The sequence below is a fragment of the Eurosta solidaginis genome, chromosome 2, assembly GCF_040869045.1.
Source record: "Eurosta solidaginis isolate ZX-2024a chromosome 2, ASM4086904v1, whole genome shotgun sequence".
NCBI lineage: Eukaryota > Metazoa > Arthropoda > Insecta > Diptera > Tephritidae > Eurosta > Eurosta solidaginis.
In genome coordinates, this window is record NC_090320.1 from 68,035,286 (window position 1) to 68,048,828 (window position 13,543).

General features: G+C 38.3%; 1 protein-coding gene across 10 annotated transcripts in view; it reads left to right on the forward strand.

Moving 5' to 3' along the window:
- The window catches only part of LOC137239864 (uncharacterized), a 54,403-nt gene that overhangs the window by 9,697 nt on the left and 31,163 nt on the right, over positions 1 to 13,543 (forward strand). For all 10 annotated transcript variants that reach the window (XM_067765607.1, XM_067765611.1, XM_067765602.1 and 7 more), the window contains one exon: positions 11,343 to 11,754. In XM_067765607.1, the coding sequence (XP_067621708.1) occupies positions 11,343 to 11,754 (412 nt within the window). The remainder of the gene's footprint in view (positions 1 to 11,342; positions 11,755 to 13,543) is intronic.

Consider the following 13,543-nt stretch of genomic DNA (forward strand, 5'->3'; position numbering starts at 1 on the left):
TTGCTTTGCCACTTCCCATTTTCGGTTAGTAACAGTGGAGTTAACTGCGAATTGACTTTTACTTCTCTATAAAATAAAACATTCTGTGTCATCCTCTTTTGCTACAGCTGTATGGCTATGTACTTTTTATACAAATGTAGAGCGCTTACGTACAATCCATTACAGGAACTATGCGGCTACACAATTTGATGGATTGGGATTGTATTTATGAAAAACAGTTCCAGTAGCGCGGCCGCGATCATTCCCGATTTTTACTTCCGCATATAACATCTAAGACGACAGGGCCGGGCCTCTCCAACTTATTCAACTAAGGGTGGGCCCAGGTTCGCAGCGTCTGCATGCCATGAGGTGCAGCACAAGCCGACCTCTGTCTTGAAATAAGCGTGATCCTATATAAATGTGTATCGAACCCCTTTAACAGCGACCGATTTGTGCAGTACGCTTGGAAGGACTATATGGCCCTGCAACGACTAGCCCAGTCGCCGCAATCATATATACAAAACATAGCCCTAAAGTAGGAATTGTGATGGGAAAAACTTTGCCCCCCAAGTACCGCAGTTTATGGTTGTGATGGAGCATCTCGCCGCTCAAGGGGTTGTATGGCTCGACCCTTTAAAGGGGCTGCCAGCTCAGTTTATAGTTGGGGAAGGAATGGCCTAGCAGGCTCAATGTGGTCATATTAAATCTTTCCCGAGATGGTTTGGCTTATAGCTTAAATGAGCTTGAAACTGAAAAGTATCGGATCAATATCCGGCAATGACCCCCAACATCGACAACACTCCTCAAAACCTTCGGTAAAACGGCAACAGTATCAGCATCTCGCCGTGATCCGCATCATGGTGACGTTTTTATCTGTGTGTAAGCCTGTGTAGATGTTAGCGCGAACGAGATTACTGGACACATAAGTAGATGTTGCGGCGAACATGATTTAGAACTCTACCAATGAATACTAAAAAAAAAAAAAGTAAGGAAGGTTAAGTTCGGGTGTAACCGAACATTACATACTCAGTTGAGAGCTATGGTGACAACATAAGGGAAAATAACCATGTAGGAAAATGAACCGAGGGTAATCCTGGAATATGTTTGTATGACATGGGTATCAAATGAAAGGTATTAAAGAGTATTTTATGAGGGAGTGGACCATAGTTCTATAGGTGGACGCCATTTAGGGATATCGCCATAAAGGTGGATCAGGGTTGACTCTAGAATTTGTTTGTACGGTATGGGTATCAAATGAAAGGTGTTAATGATTGTTTAAAAGGGAGTGGGTCTTAGTCCTATAGGTGGACGCTTTTTCGAGATTTCGCCATAAAGGCGGACCAAGGGTGACCCTAGAATGCGTTTGTACAATATGGGTATCAAACGAAATATGTAAAAGAGTATTTTAAAAGGGAGTGGGCCATAGTTCTATAGGTGGACGCCATTTCGGGATATCGCCATAAAGGAGTGATTCTAGAATGCGTTTGTACGATATGGGTATCAAATGGAAGGCATTAATTAGGGTTTTAAAAGGGAGTGGCCCTTAGTTGTATATGTGAAGGCGTTTTCGAGATATCGACCAATATTTGGACCAGGGTGACCCAGAACATCATCTGTCGGGTACCGCTAATTTATTTATATATGTAATACGACGAATAGTATTCCTGCCTGTATAAAAACTGGGCGTGGCTTCAACCGATTTCGCCCATTTTCACAGAAAACAGTTATCGTCATAGAACCTATTCCCCTACCAAATTTCACTAGGCGTGGTAAATTTTTGTTCGACTTATAGCATTAAAAGTATTCTAGGCAAATTAAATGAAAAAGGGCGGAGCCACGCCCACTTTGAAATTTTCTTTTATTTTTGTATTTTGTTGCACCATATCATTACTGGTGTTGAATGTTGACATAATTTAATTATATACTATAAAATATTACATTTTTTGTTAAAATTTTACTTTTAAAAAAAATTTTTTTTTTTAAGTGGGCGTGTTCGTCATCCAATTTTGCTAATTTTTATTTAGCTCGCATATAGTAATAGAGTAAGGTTCCTGCCAAATTTCATCATGATATCTTCAACGACTGCCAAATTACAGCTTGCAAAACTTTTAAAATACCTTCTTTTAAAAGTGGACGGTGCCACGCCCATTGTCCAAAATTTTACTAATTTTCTATTTTGCGTCATAAGGTGAAACCACCTACCAAGTTTCATAGCCTTATCCATCTTTAGTAATAAATTATCACATTTTTTCGATTTTTCGAAATTTTCGATATCGAAAAAGTGAGCGTGGTTGAAGTCCGATTTCGTTCGTTTTAAATAGCGATCTGAGATGAGTGCCCAGGAACCTACATACCTAATTTCATCAAGATACCTCAAAACTTACTCAAGTTATCGTGTTAACGGACGGACGGACATGTCTCAATCAAATTTTTTTCGATACTGATGATTTTGATATATGGAAGTCTATATCTATCTCGACCTCTTTACACCTGTACAGCCAACCGTTATCCAATCAAAGTTAATATACTCTATGTGCAAAGGCCGCGGGGTATAACAATAATAAGAATTGTTCAACAACTTATAAAGTCATAAAAAAATGAAATAAAACCATCAATAATATCGATTTCATAAATTTTCAATAATCAGAACAAAATGTGTGCAGAGCGTGCAAATAAGAAGAACAATATTGATTGGTACACGTGCTACCCAAGTCATTAACCAAAGAAAACCTAGTTCAAGGTAATATTGAAGTGTAGAAAATAAAAAAAAAAACAAGTAAGGCTGTCTAATTTCGGGTGTAACCGAACATTATATACTCAGTGTGAGCTTCAATTTTACAGTTCATTTCAGAGAAATTAGTTTTCTACATAACACGTGGCCCATTTAAAAAAAATGTCTCCCAATTTAATCTTCCAATAAAACTTGGTAAGTGAAATATCATTGATACAAAACTATGTATCGCTAACTATGTTTGCATTCAATCTTATCACAATCCGTTAATTTTTCTTACAGAAATATAAAAAATTGCTTGGGAAAAAAGGGACAGTGCCACGCCCATTTTCAAAAATTTGAATTTTCCGCATTTTCTTGTTATGAATTCACGTGGAAAATAAAACACCATTGATATAAAGCTCTTTTTTACAAAAATTTACCTTATTTCATGCTAAGCAGTGACGTGAATTCACATCAATAATTCAATCATTATGTATCTACATAAACGAATCAATAATTGCGTCTACACATATGTACGTATACAGCGGAGAAGCGATTCACAAACACATGCATATATCTTATCTGAGTTGTCACAAGAGAGGGCAGTAATTTGTGCAAGTATTACTCAAATGAGAAATTATACATCTGTAGTTGTAGCTGAGAAATTTATAACTAACTAAGTAAAATTCTGGAAGCGTCTAGAAAATGCCACGAGGAAATCACAGAGTATAAAAGCATCAGCGGTAGAGGCGATATGGGCAGTTTCGATTAAGACGATATCTAGCGAGCAATTGCAGTATTATTTTGAAAGTCAGTTTCATTTAAGCTATCAGTTTGGTTATTAAGCCACCTAGTTGCAAAGTATAAGTGTTATTGTGAAGTACTGTAATAAAGGCCATTTTTCCATTATTCAATATTGGAGTTATTTATTCAACAGTTTAGTGATACGGACTTAGCAAAAGGGCAAATAAGAGGATTTGCAAGTAAATTCTTTACAATTGGTGTCAGAAGAGGAATTGTTGAATAAATTCCAGAGGACAACAAGGACATGGCAAAGTTCAGTGAATTGAAGATCCATCAACTGAAGAAGGAGTTGGAGAGCCGTGGATTGAATACAAGCGGCGTTAAACTCGAACTTCAGGCACGGCTACGAGAGGCAATGGAAGCAGAAGGAATTGATGTGGTCGAGTATGTCTTTTATCCTGATGGGGACGAGACAACAACAAAAATTGAAGAGAAAAACGAAACATCGCAGACAGTTACGAGCACACGAGGATTTAGTTAACAAGAAGATAAGACCATTGCATGGAGCAATATTGCGTACAGCTACTGAAGAAGACAGCACGGTTCTAGGAGAAGTATCATGTGAAGTCGCAATTTTGAACGTCACGGTAGTACACAATTTTATAGTGGCAGAGATTGTTGATGAAATCATAATTGGAGTGGACTTCTTAATCGACCAAGGCATCAAGATTGACATGCAAAGCAAGACGATGCGATATGAGAACATGGATGTACCACTTAATTTCGGCTACGAGAGAGACTACAGCAGTAAACGAGTGCTGGTGGAAGAGAGTCAGCAAATACCACCAAAATCCGAAGCAGTCATCTGGGGAAAGGTTGATGGATGGTTGTGGGTTGTCGAAGCAGCAAACAAATCAGCACTGAACATACTTGTAGGAAAAACCCTGGCTATGACAAAACAAGATGGACGTATTCCGGTAAGAGTACTAAAGAATTCAAGTCACCACTCAAACTGACCAAAGGAGCTATTTTGGGATGACGCCAAGACGCTGAAGTAATTATTAACTGTGAACAGCACCAGGAACACGTTTCATCTAGTAATACTGATCTTTCAAATGACATCACGGCATGGATGGAGGGGCTAGAGGAAGATTATCAGAGTAAGGCAAAGCAACTGCTCCTAAAGTACGCAAACATATTTGACCAGGATGGTTCCAAACCAGGCCGCACCAATGTTGTGAAATATCAAATTGACACTGGAGACGCGAGGTCGTTACGTCAAGCTCCACGTAGTGTTCCACTGGCAAAGCGGGAAGTTGTGAGTAAAATTATACAAGAAATGAGCGACAGCGGCGTCACCGAACCATCAGCTAGTCCCTGGAGCTCATCGGTAGTACTTGTAAGGAAGACGGATGGAAAAATGAGGTTTCTCGTGGACTACCGGAAGTTGAATGACGTTACGAAAAAGGATAGCTACCCATTGCCAAGAATTGACGACACTCTGGACTCGCTCTCTGGTACGAAATGGTTTTCCACACTGGACTTGAAAAGCGGCTACTGGCAAGTGGAGGTGAAGGAGGAAGACAAAGAGAAAACAGCCTTCAGCGTCGGAGATGGTCTTACAGTAATGCCCTTTGGACTATGTAATGCACCAGCTACTTTCGAGAGACTCATGGGTCAGGTATCGCAAGGACTACATTGGAAAACATGCTTGGTGTACCTGGACGAAATCATCGTATTGGGCAAGAACTTTGAAGAACATCTTAAAAACTTAGAGGAAGTTTTCCAGAGAATAGCTGGCGCTGGTCTGAAGTTAACTCCAAAAAAGTGTGCGCTGTTTAAAAAGGAAGTAAATTATTTGGGTCACAAGGTAACGACAGAACGTATCCGTACAGCGAATGAAAATATAGAGGCACTAAAGGATTGGTCAAGACCACAGAACCTATATGAATTGAGAAGTTTCCTTGGGCTGTGCACATATTACCGCCGATTTGTACCAAATTTTGCCAGCGTAGCCCAAAGTCTCCACGAGCTAACAAGAAAAAATAAAGCTTTTGAATGGAAGAAGGGGCAAGAAGTAGCTTTCCAAACATTGAAAAAGCGTTTGTGCACTGCCCCAATGTTGGCATATCCGATTCCAGAAGCAACGTTTATTCTAGATACAGATGCGAGCGGTTGTGCTATAGGAGGCGTTTTATCACAACTGGTCGATGGACAAGAGAAGGTAGTTGCATGTTACAGCCGTTCAATTGGAAAACCAGAGAGGAACTATTGCGTTACACAGAGAGAGCTGTTGGCATTGGTAGAGTGCATTAAACATTTCCACAAATACCTCTATGGCCAGCGATTCCGCGTCAGGACAGATAACGCAGCGTTGAAATGGCTTCTGCAGTTCCGTAATCCGGAAGGACAATTGGCACGGTGGATCGAGCGACTACAAAGCTATGACTTTTCCATTGAGCATCGAAAATGTAGAACCCATGGAAATGCTGATGCAATGTCACGAAGACCATGTAGTTTGGAATGCAAGCACTGTTCAAAGGCCGAGGCTAAAGAAGACATTATAGATTTCCGCCTAATGACTATAACATGTACAGATGAAAGGGACAAGGAACAGCTAAGAAAGTGTCAGCTAGAAGATACCGATCTGTCACGTGTTATGCAAGGGCTCGAACGAAACGAAAGACCAAACGGAGAAGAGATGTCAGCAGAGAGTCCCATTACGAAGTCATATTGGGCACAGTGGAACAGTTTAGAATTGATATCCGGTTTCCTTCATCGAGTATGGGAGAGAGAGGATGGTAAATGCAAGAAGAAACTGGTAGTTGTTCCCAGAAAGAGGATTCCTGACGTGCTCAGCGAGCTGCATAATGGTCCAAGTGGAGGTCATCTTGGAATCACGAAGACGCTCGAGAAAATTAAGCAGATATTCTATTGGGTTGGTTTCCGTCAGTCGATCACCGAGTGGATTGCCAACTGCGAGGTTTGCAGCAGAGCGAAAGGCCCAAAACACGAAGTCATGGCCAGCTGAAGCAATATATTTCAGGTGCACCATTTGAATATTGGAGTTATTTATTCAACAGTTTAGTGATACGAACTTAGCAAAAGGGCAAATAAGGGGATTTGCAAGTAAATTCGTTACAATATAAATTGGGCGTGATTTTTTACCGATTTCGTTAATTTTTCTTCCAATCATTCTTTATAGTAAAGGTAACCTCTCTGTCGAATTTTGTTCTGCTGATTTTGGAAAGAATTCCCCATATATAAAAGCTGAGTGCGGTTATCATCCGATTTTGCTCATTTTCAATACCAATCTATTCTGGGTCCAGATAAGCTCGTGTACCAAATTTGGTGAAGATATCGCAATATTTACTCAAGTTATGGTGTTAACGGACAGACGGAGGGATATGGCTTAATCAAATTTTTTTCGATACTGATAGTTTTGACATATGTAAGTCTATATCTATCTCGATTCCTTTATACCTGTACAACCAACCTTTATCCAATCAAAGTTAATATACTCTATATGCAAAGGCCGCGGTGTATAACAATAATAAGAATTGTTCAACAACTTATACAAAGTCATAACAAAATGAAATGAACCATCAATAATATCGATTTCATAAATTTACAATAATCAGCAGCGAAATGAAAAATCAAAATAAAATGTGTGCAGAGTGTGCAAATAAGAAAAACAAGCACAATTGGTACACGTGCTACCCAAGTCATTAACCAAAGGAAGCCTAATTCAAGGTAATATTGAAGAAATCTTAGAAAATAAAGAAAAAAAAAAGCAATAAAACATACCTACAGCGAAAAAAGAAAGAAAGCAAGATATTGATAGTTTTGAGAGCTAAAAAATTAAAAATACAGAAAACAAATTTTTAGTTATTGTTTGAGGGGATTTTCTTTTAAATTTCATCTGGTTACCCCTTCCCGCTGGTGGGGGTGGTAATGCAAGTAATTTATAGAAGAAAAAAAAAAGAAGCATAGCGATGGTCTTCGATTGAGAACGATTTTATTCTGCCTTATATAATAATATACAAGAGTTTATATACAAAATCTTAAACTATGTTCCTAATCTAATTATGTATATATGTGTATATTTTACTGTTTGCCTTATAAGATATTTCTTAATATAGACAATCAGTAGGTCTTTATTTAGTTACTTTGTGTGCATTTCAAGTACTTTCAAGCAGATATATATTTTAAACTACTTGTGTGTGATAAGAAATGTATCTTATGTTTGGCTATAAATTTCACACAGGAAGATGTGTAAATATTTGTGAATTTTATGTGCATTGCATTGTGATCGAATTAATAGTTTTTTAAATATATGCATGCATGCGTTTGTTGTAAATATCAGTTCATGTGTCAATATTATTTCTTAAAATTATCTACGGATTGTATTACTAATATTTGTTCACATGTGTATGTATGTATATACATGTTCAATTTTTATTTGAACAGTTATAATTGTTTTATTTTACCAAATTTAACATAAGCTTGGGTAAAAAAATAAGCCAAAATGGTACTAAAAATTCTTATCATAGGCTCTAATACCACGTTTTGGGAGGTAGCAGTACAAACGGTGAAGGCGGAGGTTATATGCTTCACAGTAATTAACGAATAGGTAGCATCAAGAAATGGCTCAATATGAAGTGGCTTGATAGGCCAACCTTCTAAGACCAAGCATTTTTCAGATTCCGCATTTTTCTGAGAAAATTGTGAGGAGAGATGCCTTAAGAAACGTTTGAGAAATGGACTAGACTAAATTTAAAAACAAGTAAGGACGGGACTGCCTTCTGTTGTGCCGAAGAATTCATACCTTTCATGAATGGGGCTGAACAATAATCTTATCCCATTCGTAACCTCCAAATAATCGGATGTATAAGATAAGAAATATATAGTGAACAGATGTACATACCTAAATTATTTTTAAGATAAATATAAAAAAAGACAAGTAAAGGTGTCTATGTTCGGGTAACCGAACATTATATACTCAGCGTGAGCTTCAATTGTACATTTCATTTTCATACTCTTCTACATAACACGTGCACCGCTCGTTTAAAAGAAAAATGTCTCCCCATTTCCCCTTATAGTAAAACTTGATAAGTGAAATATCATTGATTCAAAACTATTTTTTGCTAAGTTTTACCATATTATTCTAGTCTACGACCCTTTTAAACTGGTTTTATATCTAAAATACCGTGGTCTTTAACCGATGCCCTCCATTTTTACTAGAAATATTTTCCGCTATAAGCAAAATATGTGTACACAATTTCATTACGATATGTTAAGTTTTCTTTGAGTTATGGCTCCCGAAACATAGAAAATTTCTTAGTCATAAACGGGGCGATGCCACACCCATTTTCAAAAATTTTGGTGTTTTCCAATTTAGTGTTATAGTTTAATTTATAAAGTAAAATTCTTTTGACATAAAGCTCTTTTTCGCTAAGATATAGCTTATTATTTTCATCTACGACCCTTTTAAAAATCTTTTTATATAAAAGTGGGCATGGTAATTAACCGATTTCGTTAATTTTTCTTCAAAGCATTCCTTATAGTAAGGCCAACCTCTCTGCCGAATTTTGTTACGATAGGATTAACGGTTTTTGATTTATGATTAATATTATTTGTAAAATTGATTTTACCACAAGTGGACGGTGCCACGCTTATTTAAAAAAAAAAATTGTTCAAATTTGTATCACGAGTCTCAATATCAGTCAAATTTCAACATTCTAGGTGTATTATTTACTAAGTAATCACGGTTTTTGTGTTTTTCAAAATCTTATATATATAAAGGTGGACATGGTTATGATCGGATTTCGCTCATTTTCAATACCAATCTATTCTGGGCCCAGATAAGCTCCTGTACCAAATTTGGTGAAGATATCTCAATATTTACTCAAGTTATCGTGTTAACGGGAAAACGGACGGACGGGCATGGTTCAATCAAATTTTTTTTCGATATTGATGATTTTGATATATGGAAGTCTATATCTATCTCTATTCCTTTATACCTGCACAACCAACCGTTATCCAATCAAAGTTAATATACTCTGTGTGCAAAGCACGCTGAGTATAAAAATAGGTAGGTACTTTGTGTGAGGATGCAAAGGTTCACGTTTTTTGTGGTCTGCATGTATCACGTATTTAAACAATATATGACGTAAACGTAAGTATTTGATACATTTGATGAAATTTGATGCTTCTAGCTGTAAAAAAGGGGCAAAAATGACAGTTTATATGTGGTATATCCTCTATGATTTTTTCAGACAACAATATGTGCTATATACGTAAGCATTTGGTGAAATTTGAAGCTCCTGGCTGTTAAAATGGGGCAGAAATTACTAAAAGTTTCTTATCTGAACAATCGGTTGTATGAGAAATATAATGTATATCCCACCGATCTCTACAATTTTTTCAGACAACAATGAATGCTTTATATGTAAGCATTCGGTGATATTTGCAGCTTCTAGCTGTCAAAATTGGGCAGTAATTACGAAAAGCTTCTTATCTGAACAATCTTTTGTGAGGCAAATATGCTATATATACGACCGATCTCATCCATTTTTTCAGACAATAATATGTGCCATATACGAAAGCATTTGGTGAAGTTTGAAGCTTCAATCTGATAAATTGAGGAAGATATGACAAAAATCCTCTTTTCTGGAAAATCGGTTATATGGGGGATATATGCTATAGTGGTCCGATCTGGCCGGTTTCGACAAATGACTAATCGGACACCTAAATATACCCACTCACCAAATTTTATCAAGATATCTCAAAAATTGAGGGACTAGTTTGCATACAAACAGACAGACGGACAAACGGACAGACGGACAGCCGGACATGTTTAAATCAACTCAGCTCTTCATCCTGATAACGTCGGTATACTAATGGCGGGTCTATCTATTTTCCGTTTAGGACTTGCAATTTTTAGATTCGTGACGAAGTTAATATACCATTTCATTTTCATGAAAGATATAAAAATAGAAACTTGGTAAAATTTTGGGCATGGCAGCATCAACAGTTATAAAAAATTATGATTTGAGACTCATATTGGGAAAACATATTTTTAGCCTCAGGTTCCGTATTTCCTCAGAGTCTTATGGAGATGAATTCTTCAGTCCCTGGGAGGCCGAGCCTCTTCAATTAAATATTTTTGGGATGCCCAGATTTCTGGGTATTTAACAGAAACTGTTTGTCCATAATTTCATTTCTCTTCCTTATGGGGAGTAGTCTTGCCTCACTGTGTAGATGGTGTCCTGGGGACATAAGAAGGGCTGTTCTGATAGCGGTGTTTTTTGACAGGCCTGCATTTTCTTCCAGTGTGTAACCTGTAGGCTTATCGATCTTATCGGGGATGCATAGCATGCAAAGCAGCCGACCAATTGCTTTTGTAAGTGGTGAAGAACGTCTCTTTAACTTTACCCCAAGTGCTGCCGGCAAGAGATTTGAGAACTTTATTACGGCTCTGGTACAATACCGGATGCATACTCGCCAAAACCCCATTTAATTTGTAACCCTATTTAATTCAGTCCCTTTTCGTGGACAGCGCAAGCCACCCAGTAGCAAGTTGCAGCTATGAAGCTATGTAGTTCGTGCTCTCGTTAGAAAGATCATCTGTGTTAATCAACCCCCCTCGTTTATTTAAATGTTTACATATTTTTCAACATCTTGAAAGTCAAAGTGAAGCAAAACTTACTTCCAATCAAATTCCAAATAAGAACTTTGGATATCGAAAATGTTATACTTTTTGTGGATTTGCCCACATAAGTATTAAGTGCATGTGTGCAAATTCGTACACACATAATTATTTTCACAAAAGACATGCATTCGCGTTTTTTGTTTTAACAATTTCTTTATTAAATATGCAAAACATTTATTTTGCCATTTACAGCGTGCTACAAAAACAGTTACTGCAGCTCCGCCTACGCCGTCCATGACGGATGTAAGACCCGCTGTTTTAAACACTGAAAGTACGCATGTCAATTTGAATACATCCGGTCGATTGAAAGTTCAACAGCAACAGCAACATCACACACCAAATAGTGCCCAACACACGGTCCAGCAGCAACAACAACATTATCACCAAAAAGATAAATTTTCACCATCCAATGTTCTTACTTCTGGCGCCGCCAACAGTCATCTACAACAACAAAATCCTCATAACAATGGCACCTCACCATCGAATGGTAGTGGAAATAAGTTAGCAGCAACCAAAGCAACAACAAATGTGACAATACCCGTGGAAACAGCGCCCCAAATGCGTACAATTGAACTTTCAACGGGTCGCATACGTGAAGGTTTTGGTAAGTTTTCACATATTCACATGAATACTATGAATTATATATATTTATTTATATTTCGTAAAGAGAGGTCCCATGTTGATATTTTATGGAAAACATTGAAAAATTGTCTTCCTTTATCAATTTTGATTTGTTCACTTATTTCTAGATTATCGGTTTTAGAAAACTTGTATTATGTTAAACGGTATTTCGTTTGAGGCCTCTTTGAATGAAAAAGACAGGTTGTTTTTGTTGTTGCTGTTGTTGTTTTAACGATAAAGACTATCCCCGAAGGCTTTGGGGAGTGTTATCGATGTTGATGATCCTTTGCCGGATATAGATCCGGTACGTTCTGGTAACAAAGCACCATTAAGGTACTAGCCCGACCATCTCAGGAAGGATTTATATGACCACATTAAACCTTCAAGGCCATCCCTCCCTCCCCACCCCCTAGTTCAATGAGGAGCTTGGGGTCGCCAGAGCCTAAACTGTTAATGGAACACTATTCGCCGCGCGTAGGTGAGGTTGACAAATGGGTTGGAGAAGCTATATATTGCGCTGGCAATCCCTTGAGAGGGTTGCGTTACACAACCCTTTTGAATCAATTTGGAATTTTAGTCGTCTCTGATGACAGGCATGCCTACCGCGGGTATATTCTAAGCTCCCTAACCCGCTGGGAACAAAGACAGGTCGATATCGTCCATCTGCAAAGCTTTATTAACGAATTTAAATTCAGGCATTTCAGCATAAAAGAAACTCCTTTTCGCGCTGTCAAATGGTGATTTGAAGTCGACAAAAAGATGGTGCGCTTCCTTTTTCTTGTTGCGAGTCTTCTCCAGGATCCGCCGTATCTTAAAGAAATGGTCATCATCGGCGTGATGCCATTTGGTCTTCGTTCAGCACCCGCAACATTTCAACGGGCATTAGATCAAGTAATCGGCTCCGAATTAGAACCGAACGCATTCGCAAACCTAGGTGACATCATAATTACAAGCTCAACGCTAGAGGAGCATATTTAACATCTAACGGAATTGTTTAAATGTCTACGAAAAGCAAATTTAAGAATCAACGCCGAATAGTGCGAATTTTTCAAGAAGCAACTGAAGTATCTGGGACATGTCGGAAGCGAAAAGGGTATACACGCGGACCCAGATAAAATAGCAGCGACTAAGGCATTGCAAGCACCAACAAACGTAAGAGAATTAAGACGATTTTTAGGAATAGCATCTTGGTACCGGCGATTCGTACCAAAGTTTTCAAAAATAGCGCATTCGTTGACAACCATGTTAAAGAAGGGTAATAGATGGAAATGGACCGAAACACAAGAAACAGCATTTCAGACACTGAAGAATTCACTCACCGAAGCACCAGTACTGGCGTGCCCAGATTTTACACGAAGATTCACATTACAAACAGACGCGAGCGATTTTGGACTAGGGGCAGTCCTCACACAGGAGCTAGACGACGGAGAGCGGGTAATCGTGTACGCTAGCCGCCACTTCAACAAAACAGAAATTAATTATTCACCTACGGAGAAAAAGTGTTTAACCATTGTATGGCCTATACGCAAAATGCGACCATATCTGGAGGGCTACGAATTCACAGTAATCACGGGCCACTTATCATTGAAATGGTTGAACGCCATCGAAAGTCCTTCGGGACGTATTGCGAGATGGGCGTTGGAGTTGCAACAATACTCGTTCGATGGAGAGTACAGGAAAGGTAAGCTGAACGTAGTAGCAGACGCACTGTCACGACAGCCGCAAGACGCACAACTTAACAGACTGGAGCACGGAAACGAAACATCGTGGAA